The sequence below is a fragment of the Neoarius graeffei genome, chromosome 13 (assembly GCF_027579695.1).
Source record: "Neoarius graeffei isolate fNeoGra1 chromosome 13, fNeoGra1.pri, whole genome shotgun sequence".
Lineage (NCBI taxonomy): Eukaryota > Metazoa > Chordata > Actinopteri > Siluriformes > Ariidae > Neoarius > Neoarius graeffei.
Genome location: NC_083581.1, coordinates 51,557,506 through 51,580,687, shown reverse-complemented (window position 1 = coordinate 51,580,687; position 23,182 = coordinate 51,557,506). Strand labels below are relative to the sequence as shown.

At 43.4% G+C, this 23,182-nt stretch overlaps 1 protein-coding gene across 1 annotated transcript in view; it reads right to left on the bottom strand.

Annotated features, from left to right (window-relative positions):
* Positions 1-23,182, bottom strand: part of arhgap46b (Rho GTPase activating protein 46b) — a 247,416-nt gene that overhangs the window by 97,518 nt on the left and 126,716 nt on the right. The window contains exon 2 of the mRNA XM_060938001.1: positions 13,135-13,554. Within this exon, the coding sequence (XP_060793984.1) occupies positions 13,135-13,554 (420 nt within the window). The remainder of the gene's footprint in view (positions 1-13,134; positions 13,555-23,182) is intronic.

The following is a 23,182-nucleotide window of genomic DNA, read 5'->3' as shown; positions in this document are numbered from 1 at the left end:
GAGCGAGGCCCTCTGGGCCGAGGTCAGTATTCAAGGCCGAGGTCACGGTATTTCACCATACGGACCGACCTTAAGCTGGTAAATAATATATTTATTTTTTTCTTTACCAAATTCTAACAGAAAACGAGAGCGCCCGAAAGGGAAAACTGAGCCGAGCCGCCATTTTGAATCCTCATTCACGGCTGTAATGCAAATGGCTTCCTCCTCGGCATACAAGTGCACTTCCATGGCAGGAAAAAAACTACATTTTGCCGCCTATGTAGTCCCCTATTTATACAAAATTGAGTTATTCAGGATTCAGCCATGTTTTTGCTCGGTGTTAGCAAGTTAGAGGTTTTAGCTTTCTCCTGAAATGTTTTCTTTTATTTCTTCTTCCTCAGGGTAGTAAAACTCGCTTTCGCTGTGAACACTGTCGTTATCGCTATCCATGCTGTAAAATTAATGCTATTCTCCTGAGAAATGCGAAAATAAATGTTGACAAAAATTGCTACGATGTTTGTTGTTGTTGTGAACAAGCGAGTCGCCAGAGGTCCGTAACCGGGGTCCATATTGTAGGATACGGACCCGCTCACTAGCCAATCAGAGCGCAGGATTTGATGGAAACTGGACCGCAAAAAAAAAAGAATAATTATTTCAAAGTGATTTATGTTAAAGAATTAAAGTTTGTTCATTTTATTCACTTATTTAAGTTTCCACAAACCACGTGAGTTCCTCTTATCAGTTGCAATATAACAGCTATCAAACAGTCGTTCCTTCAGCAGCCTCTTTTCTTTCTCTCTTTCCAAGTTAATAAGACGAAAAAGTGCAGCTTGTCAAGTTAAAGAGAACCCGTATAGCCTTCCGTGCTTGTGTCCATGGGTGCCGCCAGGGGGGGAAAGGTTAGAACAATTCTAGGGGCCCAGCACTGCCATGGGGCCCTTTAAGGGGCTGATAATATGCTTTTAATGATTTTAATAAGACTTTTGAAATAACAACAATGCAATATTCCACCATCTGGTAAAATGAGCTAATTGAACAAGGTTGTCTATTTCTTGAGTTCTTCAACATATTGTCATTTAACCCTCCCCCTTTTGCGAAATGGTACGGTCCAGTTCTGGTAGAAGCGCGGTGCGTTAAATCTGTGTGCTGATCAGTGCGACGCTACTTGCTGCTGTGTCGCGGTGCAGCAGCCAGCCAGCCAGCAGTGGAGTGCGTACAGTCTATGATCGCTAAATATGAAGAGTGGCTGTCAAAAACGTAAAGAAAGGCAGCTGAAAGCTGAGAGGGACCGGAGAGGCAGGCAACTGGTCACTCAGTTTTTCCCAAAGAAAGGTAGCTATCGCTAACGTGTGTTCAAAATATTAGCGAATGGTAAATGAACAGTATGAACGTGGTTGGATTAGCCTATCAAGAGAACACTTTTACAGTTTGTACAGTGACATTTTTTCCATTTTAATAACTGAACTGACTTGTGTGATAAACAAGATGAAATATTACGTTATGCTGGTGCTAATAACTAGTGCTAATAACCAGTTTCATAACTAATGGGGTGCCCTAAATATGCACAGATTCAGCCTCAGGGGGACCTCCGCCCTACCAAACCACTGAACCCCCCTTTGGAGAAGGAGGTAAGCAGCAATACAACCCATAAATGCTTTAGGATTGAAGTTTTTAATGAGCGAGCGCCATATACAGTTTGCTAGATTAAAGCGTTGCTAATAACGGACACCAGTCAAGTGTTTGACATGGTTACGTGTGTGGAATGTTCACACGTTCTAAACCATTGGTTTCAAATTGAGGAGCTGGAGAAAGCGCAGCACACATAAAAGAGGGATAGAGGTTACAACATATGAAGAAATACGTACGTAATTGATCAAATTGAAATGTCACTCCGTGTCACTTTGAAATAAATTTATAATAAGATGTTTCATGTCTTTTATGGGTAGCTCTGCTTACGCTCAAATTTCTGTCTAGACACACTTTGCTTTGAACATATTCCCTTTTTGCAGAACAGTACACACAGGTTTCTACCGAACACATAACAATCCATGGGATTTCCATAGGTATTTTGATGCTGGGTAGAAAACTTTTTCTATGATTTATTAGCAGTCACATCACACATTTCACTACCAATTGTCCTAGCACAAGAAGGCATGTGGCAAAATCTTGAATTTTCATTTGTGATTGTAAATGCACCAGAATTAGTCACTGACCAGTTTTCATCTCGTCCCTGGTAGGTTAATACATAAAATGTAATAACAAAGTCACAAACTCAAGGTCCATGGGCTATCAAAAGTCAAATAATGACAATAGTGCAATTGTGACGAGGGTGGGCAAAGTTGGGGGGCCCAAAATTCTAATCTTTCATGGGGCCCAAAATTTCTGGCGGCGCCCCTGCTTGTGTCAGAAAACTTAAAGCAAGAGCCTTACCTTTGACTGTTTCTAAGCATTGACACTGGAGTCTTCTTCCAAAAATGTTAAGTAAAAATCTCCTCACAAAAAAAAAAAACTTCACCATATCAACGATTACACACATAAACAAGGCCCTGTGAACGAGCTGTTACTATAGAAACCATAATGTATTAGAACTAGTGCACTATTATAAACATGCGAGTTGAAATACAGCGGGTACTACTGTTAGGGACTTTTATAGAAAATGAATCAATGGTTTGTAACCGATCAGAATCGAGAGTTCGACAGCGCTGTGGGATTAGAGAGAGAGAGAGAGAGAGAGAGAGAGAGAGAGGGGCTAAGTGACGCACTCTAAAACCTCAGGAAAATTGTGAGTGGAGTACACTTTACGTTTGTACACACAGCATCCAACAGAAATGACATACTTGGCAAACAAGCATGGTACAAGCTTCAACCGTCACTAATGTCAGAGTGGGAGAGAATACCTTACACTGTGTTTATATGCAGTGTGTGTTGTGTTGACAACTGAGAGTTTGTGACCATTTAAGGCTGATTCCTTTCGCCAGGACAGAAACACTTCTGCTGTCCTCTCCGTCCAATACTGTACCTTTGATGAGCGGCTCAATCCCTAAAATGGTTCTCGTTACTAGTAGTAGTATGGGGAGCTAGTTTCTCAATCACTCAGCAGGTTTTGTTAGCAAGCACGAGGACTGAAGATGTGTCCAACAGATGCGTTTTTTTTTTTTTTTTTGTGCTGGCAGCGTCTACAACCTCATTTTCACAGAGCTTCGAGAGTGCTTCTCTCAAGTGCTTCTTGTTGCTAGGTTACAAAACACATCTTCTAGTACTTCCGCATTCCTTGGTTGTGAAGTCTCGTTTTACTTTAGGAAGGCGATTTCAAATATTGATCATGGAAACCCTTGAGTGTTAGCTTGTAAATAACTGGGTTGTCGGTGAGAGCCAGGATCAGTTTCTGCTCTGCCGTTGTTGACAGTGTTGATATTAAAAGTCTGCTTGACTTTGATTGGTCGGTGAGAGAGAAGTGACAATGACGAGCTTGGTGGTGTTCCAAAATTTTTGAACCATTTTGAACTGAAAGTGCCCGGAGAGCAGTGGGGCATTTTTGTGACATTGAGCAACATCAACGCTGAACTTCATTGGATTTGTATGGAAAATAAACACTGACAGTGTGAAAAAAAAACACATTTGGGGGACACAGGTGTAGCCAGTTACAAGGTATCTGAGCTGCTCTGAAAATTCAAACTTCAAACAAACACCGTGCGTCTTTTCAGCGTTCCCTCCAAAGCCACGTCCCCAAAATACTGCAATTGCAAAAGTACTGATTGATCTAAAGCTAAGACAAATACAAACACAAACCCTAGGTAAGTGGTGCTACTTTGTTTAAAGTCAATGCTGTGTGCAGCCATGTTGATTTGGCGTCACTTGATGAACTTGAAGGAATTTGAAGTTGAAGATTCCATCCCGAGCAGAAATTCCAAGTTGAAGGAGCTTTATCTCCTTTTTCTCCTGGTCCGAGGTTGGGAATTACGAGTTACAACAGCACTATTATTTGTCCATCATTTATAACAACAATTAATGTTTTAACGGAACGCCTATCAGTTATATAATAAGTGTAAACAGCTGTTGACTCATCAACCTCATGTTTCTCTTTCTTGTTATTAAGACTGAAAAGCAGGTTGTCATGTCATTGAGAAACTGGAAAGTGCGATGTCCTAATGTCTTGGCTGAAAATTTACTGACCTACCACTGGCACCCAAGATTCCTTCCATAAATGTTAAATAAACATCTTTAATTTAAAAAAAAAAGCTTTTTAATATTAGGCTTTGATTGTGTGGAGTGTCTGGCACAGAATTGCTAGTGAATGAGCTGTTACTATAGAAACAACAACATTAGAACGATGCATACATATAAACCTGTGATCTGAATTAAAACTAACACAAATGGTGTTGAGAAGTAAATCAACACCTTTGGACCAATCAGGAATTCCGTCAGCTCTGTGGAATAATATCAAAATATATAACTGGCCACATGATAAACTCATCTCATCTCATTATCTCTAGCCGCTTTATCCTGTTCTACAGGGTCGCAGGCAAGCTGGAGCCTATCCCAGCTGACTACGGGCGAAAGGCGGGGTACACCCTGGACAAGTCGCCAGGTCATCACAGGGCTGACACATAGACACAGACAACCATTCACACTCACATTCACACCTACGCTCAATTTAGAGCCACCAGTTAACCTAACCTGCATGTCTTTGGACTGTGGGGGAAACCGGAGCACCCGGAGGAAACCCACGCGGACACGGGGAGAACATGCAAACTCCACACAGAAAGGCCCTCGCCGGCCACGGGGCTCGAACCCGGACCTTCTTGCTGTGAGGCGACAGCGCTAACCACTACACCACCGTGCCGCCCACGTGATAAACTTTCTAAAGTAAAACAAAAAAACAAAACAAAACAAAAAACCCTGTACGGTAAGTATGAACCTGCTGGTGGAGTTTATGTGGAGGTGCTGACAGTGGAGACCAACTGGATATAAACCTCCTTCTGTTCTGTCACGCCTTCTCTTCATCCTGAGGTTTCCACTTCCCTCAGATCAGTTTCTCTGACAGCTTGACTTTCATGTTACATTACACACACACACACACACACACACACACACACACACACACTACACAAACACACCCTGAGACTTGCTTACACTCCTATTGGCCATATATAGGCAGAGCTACTGGGGTGTGTGTGTGTGTACGTGTGTGTGTGTGTGTGTACAGAACTGTCCCAGCCTACACACACTCCTACACTCTTGTGCTAACAGGTGTGAGTCTTAAAAAGGGGGGAAAGAGGAATTCATGTTAGAATAACAGAAAATTAATTGCCTTATTGAAGACAGAATTAGTTTTGTGAGAGCAGCAACTATTTGTCTCTATCTATCTATCTATCTATCTATCTATCTATCTATCTATCTATCTATCTATGTCTGTCTGTCTGTCTGTCTGAGTAGTTGATTTTAAGTGTTTGACAGTGTGTGTGTGTGTGTGTGTGTGTGTGTGTGCACAATGCCTACTCTTACTTTTTACATCTCTCTCTCTCTCTTTGATTATAGAGTCCATCACAAACCTCCACCCTCCTAAAATCACCCTTCAATTCTTCCTCCTTTTTGAAGCACTAAACACGCCCAAACAACGCCTGGAGATAATTAAAGCTAACACTGCAAGAATCTGAGATTTGCATCTCTTTTACATGTCATTTGTATATCACAAGGTGATCAAAGCTAAGGACGATGTCTGCTCTTTTTCTCCAGTGTGTTATGTGTAATTTTCAAATGCATGAGCTGAATCTGGCAGCACGGTGGTGTAGTGGTTAGCGCTGTCGCCTCACAGCAAGAAGGTTCTGGGTTTGAGCCCTGTGGCCAGCGAGGGCCTTTCTGTGTGGAGTTTGCATGTTCTCCCTGTGTCCGCGTGGGTTTCCTCCGGGTGCTCCGGTTTCCCCCACAGTCCAAAGACATGCAGGTTAGGTTAACTGGTGACTCTAAATTGACCGTAGGTGTGAATGTGAGTGTGAATGGTTGTCTGTGTCTATGTGTCAGCCCTGTGATGACCTGGCAACTTGTCCAGGGTGTACCCCGCCCAGGGCCGCGTTAACCCTTGCCGAGGCCCTGGGCGGACACCCCCCCCCGAGGCCCCACCCCCGCCTGTTGTCAACTGCGCTCAGCAAATTCACCCCCTCAGACGTGCCTGTCTAACTAGACACAGAAACTTAAATAATGACAGTGGCACAATTAGAAATACTATTGAACGATAAAACTTTATATCCATCAACACCTATTTAATCGAGAAAAAGCAATGGTGAAATAGGCAATTGCATGGTGAAAAAATCCATCAGACATCACGGTTAACAAGTCTGGTTAACTAAAGTTTAGCCTCAAGAAGCCTTTGAATGAGTGAGTCAATGAACAACATGTCAAGAACATAACCGAGGCCTACAACAGTTTCTTTAGTATTCAGAACAAGAACATTCATTTGGTATATAACCGTTCGTTTTCATTTTGGAATCCAGGCGACTTTTAACTTGTGAAAACAAAGAGCGATAACAAAGAAAGAAAAATATCTTGCTTCTCAGAAATAAATCTCAAAATGTTAGGCTATGTGAAACATTTCATCCTTTCACACACGTAATGTCCCAAACAGCAGTGGCACACAGCTTTGCGCATTCAGTTTGACAGCCATGGGTCAACTTACAAGGGCACTTTCCTACTTTTCTGGAAAGCGAAGTCATTAATTAAATCATTGAACTCAAGCTGGAGTAGCGTGTGAAGACATGGTGGACAGTGATCATATTGACAATGACGGGTGATTTATGTGACGGGACAAGGTGGGCTTCCTTACGGGTGGCGAAATGCATCAAAAATGTTATCAATATGATCAAAACTTATGAAAATATCGTTTCATATTTTCCGATCTCGCTACCTCCGAGGCCCCCTAGTGGCCGAGGCCCTGGGCAGCTGCCCATGAAGCCCATTAGGATAACGCATCCTTGACCCCGCCTTTCGCCCGTAGTCAGCTGGGATAGGCTCCAGCTTGCCTGCAACCCTGTAGAACAGGATAAGTGGCTACAGATAATGGATAGATGGGCTGAATCCATCCGACAATACCCATCATTTGAAAATGTACTACTCGACCACTGCTTCAAGGCCAAGCGCGCTCCTGGCCTAAACATGTAACACAATTTCCTCTGTTTCATTCCATGGCACTGATCATTTGTGCAAAGGAATGCTGCAGTAATATCATAATTGTATCTTAGCCACTGGATGTTAGATAGATGTATGGATGTAGTCTGGCTAACGCGACTTCAAAGCTCTTCGAGCTATTGGTCTGGCCAAGATATTCAGCCCAACCGTTTCCCAGAGCCCGTGGTTGACCCACCTCCCTGAAATGCCTCAGTTTGCTACTGGTCGAAGCCAGAAAAGGCTGTGACGAAGCTTAAACCAATCACATCACTCTTTCCTCTGATGTATGTGACGCGACGATAGGATTCTCGCTGAACCCCATTGATTTGGCTACTAGTGGGGCTAACTGGTAGATTAAACTCTTACCGAAGCCGGTCGGGAGCAAGGCGAAAACGTCCTTCCTTTCAATAAATACCTCCAGGGCTGCTCTTTGCTCCGTTTTCAATGAGAACTTCCCGTTGAATGCTTTCAATACAGCATGATTCTGTAAACAATCTATGGCTTCCGGTCACAGTTCTACTATGTCACTGCCTTGAACACGCCTCTACCCAGGGCCGTTGGAGATGCTGAAAGTTGATTGGCTCCCGATTTTTCCGGAGCTTGGAAGAGCTGGAGATAGCTTGCCTGGCCAGACTACAGACAACACTTGCCTGGCCTCATGTTGTGTCACGCTTAGGATGGGTGGGCCCAGGCTAGTATGGATAGATATCTCACTTTACCAATCCCAGAGGGAAATTCAAACATCAAGTAGAGAGATGTACTGTATGTGAGACTGTTTTTTTTAATCCCACTTCTGCCTGCTCCGGAAGAAATTCCTTCCACGATTAGTTCTGTTGTCCTTTAAAGCTAAATTTAAATGTAAATGTAAGTAAAATCCTTGTCCTGTGCTACACTGGTCAGCGCTGTGTAAAAGAGCGCATTCAGAGCCACGGCTTGCACATCACTCTCCAGTCCCACGCAGCTACTGTCGAGTCAGATCAAAGCTCAAAGATGATGATCCAGACTCATTTTTCAGGTGCTGCTGAGACTGGAGTCGAATATGGTGGAAAAAGCTCCTGGACGCTGCTGTAGACACTGCATCCTCCATCCATCACTGAGCGACTATACAAGGAAGGAGCTTCTGCTCCATGCTGCACTTTCAGAATCAACGATTTGAGCCGAGCCGCCATTTTGTCCACACAAGTCCGTTTTAAGAATTGAAGTGATGCAATTTGCACATTTACTGCACCAGTTTATTTACTTGACTTATTTACTGTCCTTGTTAACAGTGTCGTTTACAAAAGCACTGATGCTGGAAATGTCATTTGTAGCCGATGTACGAGTGTTAATTGTGTGGTGTGACGCGTTCTTCGCTGAACCTCATGTGCTTGAACGACAGCATTTCAAGAGTTCAAGTTAGGGCTGCACGATTATGGAAAAAATAATAATCACGATTATCTTGATCAAAATTGTAATCGCGATTATTAATCACGATTATTTTTGATGTTAGGGAAATCACTTAAATTTAATTTCACTATATTCAAACAAACAATATGAACAGCTTTCAGTGCAGAATGAAATTTAAAAGAGAAATTCTGATTTCCCTATGACAAATAAATGAAATTTATCCAAGAAATTACCAAAGGATGAAGGACCATGCAACAATTACATAGCATTATACTGAAGCCTACAAGTTTTTAGCTAGAAAGACCAGCCTATCAACATGCTCTGGCTTTAAACATGAGTGAAGGCAGGTCACAACATTGCCTCCAGTGCTAAATAGTCTGTTGTTCCGACATAGTTAGCTTTTCTCTCTCACCTCAATCTGTTACCTACTCTCACGCTATCACCCCTTGAAGAAGATACCGCTGCACTCAAGCTCTGCGCACTTGGCCAGTGTTGCCAGATGCTGCTGACGTTTTCCAGCCCAAAATATGTTCAAAACCCACCCAAATGAACTTAAAACCGCCCAATCTGGCAACACTGCACTTGGCTTGCTTGCTTATTTAGGCGGAGTAATGAAACCTTACATGCGTCGGTTCGACCCCTAATGGTTTGGCAGAGTATTGGTCAAAAAGTGCTTGATCAGATATACAGCAGAGCTCGCATTTTAAATGGAAATAAATCGCGATTTTCATTTAATTTAATCGTGGCAGCCAAAATCGCGATTTTCGATTAAATTCAATTAATTGTGCAGCCCTAGTTCAAGTGCCAACCTGGAAAAAAAATTGAACCAATATACAGTATTTGTGGCTTTGTTTCAGAAACCGACGTCCGCCACGTCCCGTTTTTTGAAATGCTGTCAACTCCATTGCAGCAAATCAGCGCTCCGATACTAGTGACATCATCCGTCATGGCTGTGCCCCTGATTTGTTGACCTTTCTCAGTTCTCTTGATAAACTGGCAGTTATTTCATCAAATAATGCATTAAAACATGGAAAATGTCAATGGTATCAGTGAACAGGAGACTGTATCGCAGGCTGGGCGTAAGAAGAAACCCAGTCCAGCCAATTCGGGTCACTCGCAAGCAAAAAATAAATAAATTAATAAATAAATAATAATAATTTAAAAAACATGTCATGGGCGGCACGGTGGTGTAGTGGTTAGCACTGTCGCCTCACAGCAAGAAGGTCCGGGTTCGAGCCCCGTGGCCGGCGAGGGCCTTTCTGTGTGGAGTTTGCATGTTCTCCCCGTGTCCGTGTGGGTTTCCTCCGGGTGCTCCGGTTTCCCCCACAGTCCAAAGACATGCAGGTTAGGTTAACTGGTGACTCTAAACTGACCGTAGGTGTGAATGTGAGTGTGAATGGTTGTCTGTGTCTATGTGTCAACCCTGTGATGACCTGGCGACTTGTCCAGGGTGTACCCCGCCTTTCGCCCGTAGTCAGCTGGGATAGGCTCCAGCTCACCTGCGACCCTGTAGAACAGGATAAAGCAGCTACAGATAATGAGATGAGATGAGATGAAAACATGTCATAGCAGTGCAGGAAAAAAAGATTTGCTAATTTTTGTAGAAAAAAATTATGGACTTATCTGTTTTTGGCGCCAAAGGTGATCAAAAACCTCTTTTATAGTTTTGCTTTAATAAAGTTGAATTTTTCAGATCACGACAGTTAATTACTTATAGCATATCAATTCAGATTGCCCCTGTATGAAATGGTCAGGGGTGGTTTTCCGAAAAGCCTCTTAACACTAAGAGCATCTGAACAAGGAGAGACAGTGTTCATTGTGATGCTCGGTCTACCATTTAACAATGATCTTTGTGCTACGATGCTTCGGGAAACCCACCCCAGTTCAGTCAGGGAAATCAGACAAAAACATTTATCATTCAAATTATTTTTTACGCTGTTTTGATTGGCTGAGCGAACTGCAAATAACTGCCTACCAATAATGGTCTGCTCATGCACAGTTACTTCAAACTTTAGTATTTTGAGTTCTATGAGATGGAAATAAAACGATGATTGCATGTGATTTCTTTGTTAGCGTTTGACTCATTGCGAAAACTTTAAAATCAGTATTTAATTTCACATCACACATCACATTATCTCTAGCCGCTTTATCCTTCTACAGGGTCGCAGGCAAGCTGGAGCCTATCCCAGCCGACTACGGGCGAAAGGCGGGGTACACCCTGGACAAGTCGCCAGGTCATCACAGGGCTGACACATAGACAGAGACAACCATTCACACTCACATTCACACCTACGGTCAATTTAGAGTCACCAGTTAACCTAACCTGCATGTCTTTGGACTGTGGGGGAAACCGGAGCACCCGGAGGAAACCCACGCGGACACGGGGAGAACATGCAAACTCCACACAGAAAGGCCCTCGCCGGCCACAGGGCTCGAACCCAGACCTTCTTGCTGTGAGGCGACAGCGCTAACCACTACACCACCGTGCCGCCCCAGTATTTAATTTTTTTTTTTTTTTTAAATCTGAATGGAAGGCATCACCTAATGGTAAGAGAAGCGCCTTTGGGACCAAAAGGCTACTGGTTCAATTCCCTGGACCAGCAAGAATGGCTGAAGTGTCCTTAAACAAGGCACCTAACCCCCAACCGCTCCCCAGGCTCCTCTAGGTATGTTGTATGTCGCTCTGGATAAGAGCGTCTGCTAAATGTAATGAATGATAAAACAATTAATGAACTCGGTTTTCACAAACTATCATGATTTGTTAGTGTCTCGCAAGCAATTATTTGCCTCTGCCTTCAGCATCGGGAATTAATTGCTTGCTCGCCACGAACAAATCATAATATTTTGTTCAACCTCATCCATTCATCCATCCATCATTATCTGTAGCCACTTATCCTGTTCTACAGGCAAGGCAAGGCAAGGCAAGGCAAGTTTATTTATATAGCACATTTCATACACAATGGTAGTTCAATGTGCTTTACAGAAGCAAAAACAAAAACAGTAAACAATAGAGAAATAAAATTACATATAATAATTTTATCTTTATTCTAAAATAATTAATTAAAAGAATTAAAAGAATTAAAAGAAAATAATAAGAATGAAACAATAGTAGAAATAAAATATTAAAATGCCAAAAAGAAAAAGGAGAAAAAGAAAGAGAAAGGGAAAAAAAAAACTAGCAGAATAAAATAGAATAAAGTTAAAATAAATTTAAAACATGCAGAGAAAATAAAGATTATAAAAAATGTAAAAATATTAATTATTTAACAGAAAGCATCTGAAAACAGCTTGGTCTTTAACCTAGATTTGAAGCTGCCAACAGCAGGAGCATTTTTAATGTCCTCTGGCAGTTGGTTCCATAGCTGTACTGCATAGTAGCTAAAAGCTGCTTCACCACACTTTGTTTTAACAACAGGTTTTAATAGTAAATTTTTCTGTTGCGATCTGGTAGATCTGATTCGGTTAGGCCGCTGCAACATATCAGAGAGGTAATTGGGCCCTGTACCATTTAGAGATTTGTACAGATTTGTACAGGGTCGCAGGCAAGCTGGAGCCTATCCCAGCTGACTACGGGCGAAAGGCGGGGTACACCCTGGACAAGTCGCCAGGTCATCACAGGGCTGACACATAGACACAGACAACCATTCACACTCACATTCACACCTACGGTCAATTTAGAGTCACCAGTTAACCTAACCTGCATGTCTTTGGACTGTGGGGGAAACCGGAGCACCCGGAGGAAACCCACGCGGACACGAGGAGAACATGCAAACTCCGCACAGAAAGACCCTCGCCATCCGCTGGGCTCGAACCCAGAACCTTCTTGCTGTGAGGCAAGGTCCTACACCACCGTGCTGCCCCCAACCTCGTCCAATAATTGCTTATTATTTACATAAAACAAGAAAAACCGAGTTGTGAACATTTTGGTCCAAGAAAAAAGAAAAGGTCTTTCTGTCAGCAACACAATAAGCCTAATTACAAACACAAACTGTGTTCTTTTGCTCTTTATATGGAAACAATAATCACGTGTTCGGTTTTATAGTGCACAGACAGGCTGTCTATCGCAGTAGATAAGCTAAGGGGATCATGATTTAAAATAGGAGCCAGCTGAAGGATAAGTGGCGTACGCTGCAGACCGCTCAGACAGATCAGCGCTCCCCATGCAGTGAGAAATCCTGATTTACCCTGCCATCTTACTCACTGAGTCACACTGAGTCACACTTCACTTGTATTCGGCAGTGATGGAAGTCTGCTGTCTATAAAGTCTTTTCACAAGCATGTTTACAATGTCAACTAGGAAACTAAATAAGGGGGTTGTTTCGTTGCTAGAGATGAGATTTGACGATTCGCCTAAATGACGGTTTAGGAGCAACAGAATTCATTTCTCATGCGAATGCCTGTATAAATATTTGTGTACAGACCCAGTGTACACAGTACAGCACTGCGAGTGTTTTACGCACTGTTTGCTTTTGGGTCCTGTTCAAGTTTCAGCTTGTCATTTCTCCATGATTTCCCCTCAATTCACCTTGGCTTATGATGATGATGATGATGATGATGGATTGAGTCAACAGACAAACATCTCACACACAATCTTCCTGACATACTCACCTGCTACTCTCGCTCCTCTTCTCCAAACTGCCCCCTCTGCCCTTTAACGATGGCGCCTCCTTGCTGCTCTCTAGCTCCTGAGAGGTGGTTGTGTTGGGTGAAAGCCCTGCAGCCACAGAGTTGTTCCTCCCGGTCTTCCCATTGCATTTCAGCTCGGCCTCGGAGCTCTTCTTGATGGCTTGAAGCTGTGCCAGTGGCACAATGTCGCAGCCCTGTGGCCGGTGCCACACTGTCTGCTTGCTGGTGGAGTTGTAGTAGTAGAAACGGTTGTTGTTCTTGTCAAACAGCTCCCACCACTGGTTACCGTCGGACTGTCGAACGCTCACGCCGGGTGGTGCCTCCCAGCCGCATTCGCCCGTTGCCAGGTTAACGTACATGCGCTCACGTGAGCGGGGCTCCAAAATCTCCACCCAGTCAGACCTGCATGTACAGATACATGAGAAACATGGTCAGGAAGAATATCACAGTACGTCAGAACACACTATTAAAACCTCCTGAAGATAAGCTTCGTGAAGTTAAGCTAATACGTTAGCCTCCAGTCTTGTTACTTTCTTTTTATTAAGCCATGTAGTGCTTGCAGGAATCATTCCCATGGTTAAATTAATCTGATGTGACAAATCAAACAGAACACTTTCTATAACAAATGCATACTTTATAATTAAGTACATTTTAGTGCGATTTATGCTGTGATTTATGCGTAATGAGCGACGGATCAGAAAGTCTGGGGTTCAAGCCGCAGCACCGCCAAGCTGCTACTGTTAGGTCTTTGAGCAAAGGCCTTAAAGGAGAATTGAAGTCATTTTTAAACTTGCTTTATTTCTTAATTAATGTGTTATTTAATTATGTTTTCGGTTTTAGTAACCTTATATCGTGACTCGTATTGGCAACTCATCTCATCTCATTATCTGTAGCCGCTTTATCCTGTTCTACAGGGTCGCAGGCAAGCTGGAGCCTATCCCAGCTGACTACGGGCGAAAGGCGGGGTACACCCTGGACAAGTCGCCAGGTCATCACAGGGCTGACACATAGACACAGACAACCATTCACACTCACATTCACACCTACGGTCAATTTAGAGTCACCAGTTAGCCTAACCTGCATGTCTTTGGACTGTGGGGGAAACCGGAGCACCCGGAGGAAACCCACGCGGACACGGGGAGAACATGCAAACTCTGCACAGAAAGGCCCTCGCCGGCCACGGGGCTCGAACCCGGACCTTCTTGCTGTGAGGTGACAGCGCTAACCACTACACCACCGTGCCGCCCGTACTGGCAACTAATTGCAATTAAATATTATACTTATCGGCCTATTCGGTTTTTAGCTGTGTCGAATTTAGTTCGTTTGGTCCACGGCAGGCGTCGCTTATCCGCGCGATCTTCACGAGACTTGCGCGAGACTTCGAAACGTGAAGTGTCAGCCAGGTGTCAGTGCTGCCATTTTGAAAACTGTTTTCCAAATGAAATATTGCACAAAAACGAGTTTAAATGACGATTACTGCCTACTTTTTTCAAACTTTCCTGATTGCTATCAAAACAAACAAAACTTCCGGCTTGATTACGTCAGCATTCGAAAGAAGGCACGCGCGGCTTTTGACAACGGTGGCAGATGTTGGTCGCTTTGATTTCCGCTGTACGTTTTACTTCCGTCCTACGACGTCTCGCACAGGTCTCAACGAATCTCGTTTACACCCGTTGCTTTGACATATGGACTGATATATTCCATAGCATATTTCAAACACTCATAACTTGCTATAGCAGCGACAAAATAGCTGTCAGAAATGCATTCTTATATTTAATAAAATGAGACAAATTGAATTTTGATAATAAAAAATTTGCCTTCAGTTCTCCTTTAACCCTTTCTGCTCCAGGGGCGCTATATGGTGCTGACCCTGCACTCTGACCCCGACTTCCTAACAAGCTGAGATGTGCAAAGAAAGGAATTTCACTGATGTAAAGTATATATGACAAATAAGGGCTTCTTCTTCTGATGATGATTATTTATGATTATCCCAGTCGGATGCTGCTCAAGGCTTGATAAAGGACATGATTTAATTGCCTGCTACTGAAACAATAATCATTTTAAGCATTATTTAACCTCCTAGGGCTTAGCGGTCACATGCGTGGACAGCACTTTTTAGAAATTCGGAACAAGAATCCACATATGTGGACATACTTTTTCTCTAAAAGTACATCTTATCAAAAGATGATGCTTAGTTTTTATTCTAATCAGGTTCTAATGAGCCCAAATAGCAAAGAGAAATAAAAAATGCATGTAAAAAAACAGCTTGGGCCTTAGGAGGTTAAAGCTAAGGTTGTTCATTTTTTTCGAAGCATTTTTGTTATATTTCTTGAAACTTTCTTTACATTTCTACAGTAATGAATAAATCAAATGGCCTGACAAAAAAAAAAGTCATCTGTGGCAGTCGCAGGGCTCTAAAAAGCTCATCCAAATCATTTCACTCGGTTCAAAGGAAATGACTGGACGGTGTACCTGCCTGTCTACCTGCGCGCTCTCTGTGTTTGTGTCAGATACCCTCATCGGCTCGGATATTTTCTCTGCAGCATTTCTGTGATAGAGCTGAGAATAAAGGAATGAAAAATGATATATAGAAGACGAACATCTCTCTCACACACACACACACATATATTACAAACAATGTTCGTTCGTCTGCTAACAATCTGCGACCTGTATGTTGACGGAGACGGCTTCAGTAATGACATAAAATGTACAGATAACACTTTCCCACAGTGCAATCCAGATGGTGCTGTGGAACTGCTCTCCCTCTTGCTCTGCACCCGTGTGCGTTTGCGTGCACGCGCGTGTGTGTGAGAGGCTTGGTGAGGTCCTGCAGCTAAAGCAGGCGGGCAGAATAGGCTGGGCGTGGTGCCCGGGGAAGAGCACCGTCAGCACATTGACATGTTGGCATAAAGCCCGAGAGTTCTGTGCCTGTAATATTATCTCATCAAGAGGCACAACACAGGACCTGGAGCTTAACATTAACACACCTGTGTACCTCTCATACAGATGGTCAACAGCATGCAGAACGACAGGTTCTCTCTCTCTCTTTCTCACTCACACACTCACAATGCCACACACTTCGACTGACAAGCTGACAGCAGCAGTTACACTACGTTCACACTGCAAGGCTTAATGCTCAATTCCGATTTTTTTGTGAAATCCGATTTTTTTGTGAGGTCGTTCACATTAACAAATATACGCGACTTGTATATGATCCTCAGTATGAACGAAAAGCGACCTAAAAGTGTTCCGCATGCGCATTGCAGGATACGACGACGTCACACGCAGTGAGCATGGCCGGTGTTTACGGAAGTAACCTAAAGTTTCCTGTGTATGACAGTAGCCAGCATGGAGTACCTGGCGATGATGCAGTTGTTGTTGCGACAGAGCCAGAACATGCACAATAGCCTGATGTTAAGGAGGAGGTTGAGAAGGAAGAGGGCAAGGGTTTTGGCTCAGGCGTTCTGCGGCGTAGTGACTGCAACCTCCGTTCAAAGGAACGTGTGGGTGCGGAGTCGCATTGATGTCATGCGCCATGTTGTTGTAACTTTTTTTGAGAGACCCGCCGCCTACTTCAGCGCAGAATAGTGACGTTTGTGGCTTGTTGATGACGTGTAAGTCGGATGAATGCGACCTGGCGGTTCAGACTGAAGTCGCATATGAAAAGATCGGATAGGAATCGGAATTAGGACCACATATCCAAACGGCCTGGGTCGGATTTGAAAAAATCGGATCTGTGTCGTTCATATTGTCAATAAAAGATCGGATACAGGTCACATATGGGCGAAAAAATCGGATTTGAGTCACTTCAGCCTGCAGTGTGAACGTAGTGTTAGATTAACTACTAAGATAGATAGATGGACGGACGGACGGACGGACGGACGGACGGACGGACGATAGATAGATAGATAGATAGATAGATAGATAGATAGATAGATAGATAGATAGATAGATAGATAGATAGATAGATAGATAGATAGAATCACTATCTGGTTTGTATGATATGATAATAAGGACTCTTGGTCCTCAGAAGTTCAGCCACAGTTCAAAACCAAACCCAGCACCTGTTCAGGTCTTTCTTTCTGTAGCACTGAGAAACACACACACACACACACACACACACACACACACACACACACACACACATATATACGCACAGAGAGAGAGAGAGAGAATAAAACAGCTGTTGTGGTCGCTCAAGGATTCTGATCTCCATCTTTCCGTTCACTCTCCCTCACTTTCTCTCTCAAATATCATTTCTCTATCAAGAAACAGATCTAGTCACTGAATATTTGCTCTATCATCCGCAACAGTTATGTAATTATTATATTAACACCTCCTTTTGTGATTAGCAAATATCGTATGGATGGATGTTGACATCATTGTAATGTATCGCTGCCTCTGAAGTGCTGTGCAGGCCTTTTGTTGCCTCATGAGAAAACACACACACATCACGGCAGCTGCCTTCTCTTTTGGACCCAACTCCAGTTTCATAAATGCCCAGGCCAGTCTACTACAGCTGCCCTGCTGTTCCATAAGTGTCAGGACATTTGGGGTGAATATGGAGCGGAGGCCGTGAGTTGAACTAAAAGGCTTTAGGAGTTTGAGCCTGCTCGTCTTCTGAACATGGGGAAGCGGATCTGCTTTCAACAGCAGCTGTAATAGAAGGGAATGGTGTTAATTACGATTATGATTTAAATCTTCTTGTGGATAAGAAACAAGATCATACATTTTGGTGATGCGGGATAGCTCTAATAACACCACAGCCTCAAACAAAATTATAACCGGCAAGTGGCCTAGTGGCTATCGGGAGATCGCGAGTTCTACTCACGGTCGGGTCACACCAAAGACCATCATAAAAATGGTACCTACTGCCATCTGGCAAGGCACGCTGCAATACAGATGCGAGTGCGGAGTCAAACTCTCGCGGTTACCAGAGGACTAGCCCCCCACTGTAACCCTAGCTATGTAATAGGCGAGAGGCCGAGGGCTACGAAAACGGAGATCGGCGCCGCCCTATGCGCCACTTGGCGTGGGAAGGGCTTTGGCTCAAACAAAATTAGGTCGACTAATGCTATAGCCTACTATGTATTTAATACTGACAGTAACCTCATAACAGGCAGGTTAGAGTCAACAGCAAAAAGTCACCCAGCATTTAATCCAGCAGCTCGTTTCGAATCTTTTTAGGTGCATCGTTGTTCAACTGTATGATACTGTAGGTGAGTGAATATCATATAGGTATACCGGCTCTCCCAGTGTTTCATATACTGTATCTTAGTTTTGTACATCACACACACACTGACTGCACTTTCACTCTGACTTTCTTTTTGTGGAAAATGTTTGAATTAAGTCTGGTTATCTGCAGTAAAACAAAATCTTGGTGGTTGTAGAGGTATTTTTAGAGTCCAGTTTGGTGCAAAACAAACAAACAATGTGTCTGACAGCCCTGTGGGGCACCAGGACTCCTGCCCCAGTGGGCCTCTTTTCACACTTGTTAGCTCATCCGGCCGACAGGAGATGAGCTTATGCCATCATGTGTTGTCCGTCATCTGTCCAGCATCGTCCACATTTCATGAAAATTGCTTCTTCTCTCTCAATTCTTCACCGATTTTTATTCTTTCTGGCAGGAAGGTAAGTCTGCCTGGGGTGCATGTACTAGCTTCTACCCAAATTTGCATAATTGCAATTAATAATGAAGATATGAAGTAATTAATCCTTAATGAGCAGTTTCCACACAAATTGCTTCTTCTCTCTCAATTCTTCACCGATTTTTATTCTTTCTGGCAGGAAGGTAAGTCTGTCTGGGGTGCATGTACTAGCTTCTACCCAAATTTGCATAATTGCAATTAATAATGAAGATATGAAGTAATTAATCCTTAATGAGCAGTTTCCACACAAATCGCTTCTTCTCTCTCAATTCTTCACCTATTTAGATTCTTTCTGGAATGTACGTAGGGGTACCTAAGGTGCATATAACTTCTACCCTGATTTGCTTAATTACAATTATTAAATGAAGTTATGGACTGATTAAGCCTTAATGAGCAGTTCAACGTAAATCGCTTTTTCTCGGTCAATTCCTCACCGTTTTGGATTCTTTCTGGCAAATAGGTCGGTCTTCCTAGGCTATATTCATGCTGTGCGGAGTTTGCATGTTCTCCCCATGTCCACGTGGGTTTCCTCCAGGTGCTCCGGTTTCCCCCAAAGACATGCAGGTTCGGTTAATTGGTGGCTCTAAATTGACCGTAGGTGTGAGTGTGAATGGTTGTTCGTCTCTGTGTGTTGGCCCTGTGATAATTTGGCAACTTGTCCAGGGTGTACCCTGCCTCTCACCCATAGTCAGCTGGGATAGGCTCCAGCTTGCCTGCGACCCTGTAGGACAGGATAAGTGGCTACAGATAATGGATGGATGGATATATATAGTGTGTATGTAGCTTGTCTATAGTGTACATAGCTTGGAACATTTATTGCGCAAGGTGGCCTTCTGGACTCGACAGGGCTGGAGTGAGCTACACTGTCATTGGCGGTCTCGTTGCAGTTCCCATTATTGACCACTAGGTGCAATAACAAATCCATTTGGATTGAATTTTAAGAGTAAGGATTTGTGAAAGAGGACTTTATGAAGATGAATATTTGCTGAAAGCCTGATGTAAATGTTGGGGCTCTGCCATTACTGATGTGCCTGACTGCCAGTCAGGACTATACAAAGTTTAAAAAAAAAAATCAATTTCAATTAAATGTATTTATCCATCCATCCATCTGTCCATTATCTGTAGCTGCTTATCCTGTACAGGGTCGCAGGCAAGCTGGAGCCTATCCCAGCTGATTATGGGTGAGAGGCGGGGTACACCCTGGACAAGTCGCCAGGTTAATTTTATTTATATAGTGCTTAAAAAAAAAAACCTAGACCAAAAGAACAGAACTGTAGCATGGCAGAAATGCACTGAGTTCTGGATATTTGGATCATCTCATCTCATTATCTCTAGCCGCTTTATCCTGTTCTACAGGGTCGCAGGCAAGCTGGAGCCTATCCTAGCTGACTACGGGCGAAAGGCGGGGTACACCCTGGACAAGTCGCCAGGTCATCACAGGGCTGACACATAGACACAGACAACCATTCACACTCACATTCACACCTACGCTCAATTTAGAGTCACCAGTTGACCTAACCTGCATGTCTTTGGACTGTGGGGGAAACCGGAGCACCCAGAGGAAACCCACGCGGACACGGGGAGAACATGCAAACTCCGCACAGAAAGGCCCTCGCCGGCCACGGGGCTCGAACCCGGACCTTCTTGCTGTGAGGCGACAGCGCTAACCACTACACCACCGTGCCGCCCCATATTTGGATCAATGAACAGTTATTTATATCGTTTTACAAGTATGCTTTGAGCACTGCATGTTCTTCAGTAAGTTGTTTTCTTTTCTCCTTTTTCGGTTCATTTAATTATGTGCCATGTGAAACCAGAACAAATAGCAAACGAACCGAAAGTATCAATTCCGCTCTGACCGAGCAAACAGATTAATAGGTGTGAAACACATTGCATTTTAACTGGCTGAATGAGGTTCATAAGCTAATGTGCTGCATTATCGAGCATGCAAAGTCAATTTCATTATCACATTCTACCTGCAGGCACAGTTCCTGTCCAAACCTAGTCATGAAAAAACACCAATCTCCAGTGTGCCGATGCTAATCAGCGCATAAATATAGGTCGGGTCAGTGCATTAAAGCAGGAACAATTTCTTCCTCCCCACTGAGGAGCGAACGTAAAGAGTAAGGTATTTCAGCAGTCGGCCCATCCCTCCTCCTATAAGGAGACTTAGAGCCATATGGTGAGAGATAATCCGGTGGTTCACTTGGTCTGAGCTCATCTCTGACCTCCAGCTGGCGATTCCTGCTTCACCACACCCACACACACCCACACACACTATCCGAACACATGACCAGCTCCACAGGCGTACTCACCGCACTGGACAAAAAAACAGGCGAGCAGGCATAACTGACAGAGTGGAGACGATACATGAAACACGGAAATTAAACAGGAAGAGAGAGAGAGAGAAGGAAACTGAAGTGGAGGAACTATTTTTTTGTCCCAATCCAACAAATTCTTTTGCTTCATATTTTCCTCTTCTTCTCGTTTCTTCAATCTGTTTCACTCTGCTTATATAATCTATTTTTATATTCTATATCCTGCCTCTTATCTTATCTTATCTTATCTTATCTTATCTTATCCTTGACTTGCAAGTGACGTCAAAGCAAAATAGAAACCCGGATGTCGGCCATGTTGGTGGAGATACAAATGCGGGGTCAAGTGACATTTCATACAAAACACAGTCACGCGTGCGCAACTCTTTCTTTGTTTCTCCACTGCTTTAAGCTCTGCCATATCTTTGTGATGTATATGGTTGTGGTCACAACAGTACTCGTGACCGTGGCACGTTCCGATTGTTTAGAATTCCGTCTGTGATTCGGAAAGAGGGCGAGGAAACTCTGAGGCTTAGTACGGAGAGGAGACGAGCACGGCTGAACAACATCGGCAGGGCTGATCTAACAGAGGCTAAAACCAAAACAGCTCATGTTTGCAGTAATCATTTTACCTCAGGTGAGATTCAACAGCTTTCTCGATAATATCACGGAAGAATTTAATTTCGTGTTGCTAGAATTTTGCTATAAAATGAGTGTTCTCTTGTCGTGGTTCACCCGGTCGTTGTTAAAATTATAACATGTATATTACCATTTCGCTTCCAGGAGCGCCAGCAAAATTATACGATAGAAACAATCCAGACTGGGCACCCACTCAGAAAATGGGCTACGTTTTGTCCAAGGTCAGACTTGATTCTTCGGCAGCCGAACCAGACAGAACGCGATATCTGGGTACTCGATGGTTGGTAGAAGCGTCTTATCTTCAGAAAAGTCTGACTTTTTAAAATAATATGGGTCAAAACCCACACATATCTATCTTCTCTTTGTATCGAAACTTTGCTTGACCGTTCAAATCGTGGTAATACTGAGAAAATTCAGCACTGTTTACAGATATACTTTCAGCGGCTGCCGACCGAGTTGCTTTGTATATCTACCATCATGGCGGACGCTCATGACGTAGCACGTTTTGATCACGTGGTTGCAAGTCATCTATTAGTCTGTTGGTGCCCAATTTTTTTGCATCCCATTTAAAGCAGAAGTCATAGTGCAGCAATAACACATTCTGAACAGTCTGAAATGAAATAACACTGCTTTAAAAAAAAAAAAAGGTTCCAAGAATTCCCAGCACACACACACACACACACGCTCTCTCTCTCCTGGAGATGGCGCCACTTGAGGCTCATCACTGAAAGAGCAGTTTGTACAAAATAAGGTTAAACAATAAAATCAATATTTTTTAAAAAGCATATTATATAGATATTGAAGCTTCGAAGAACGAAGAAAAAGGCAATGTTGTTCTGTCTTCTTGACATTTATCACTGTGTGTCTGCCCACTGTCTTCTCCCCAGCAAGCTCTTAGTGGCAACAGAAAACTTCCCACGCTCCCTCTCTCTCTCATACACACACTATTTCATTCGAAAAGGGGCCACACACACACACACACACACACACACACACACACACACACACACACACTGAGAGGCTTTTGCTAAGACACAATAGCAGTGGGTTGCATTTCAGACAGCAGTGTTATCCACTGCTCCAGTCCCCCACCGACCTCATAACTCACCCCAAACCTCGCACAAAGAACTCATCACAATGACTTCATCACCGGGCAATGCGCTGCACAACATTTTTCTGGCCTTTTATGCTAAGAAAGAGCAAACCTACTGCACACTGGTACGGTTTACTTTGAAAAGGCATGTATTAAAGGCTTTACAAGTGCAGTCTGAGTAACATAATGAGAACACTGAAGATGAGGAATAAGTCTTAAGCTCTGCTCCGGAAAAACACTTTTGGGTGAGCGGGTGCGTTTTAAAGCTGTGCTCAACAGTTGATGGTGAAACAAAGCTCCATCAGTAACAGACAGAAGTAATATCAGGTGACTCG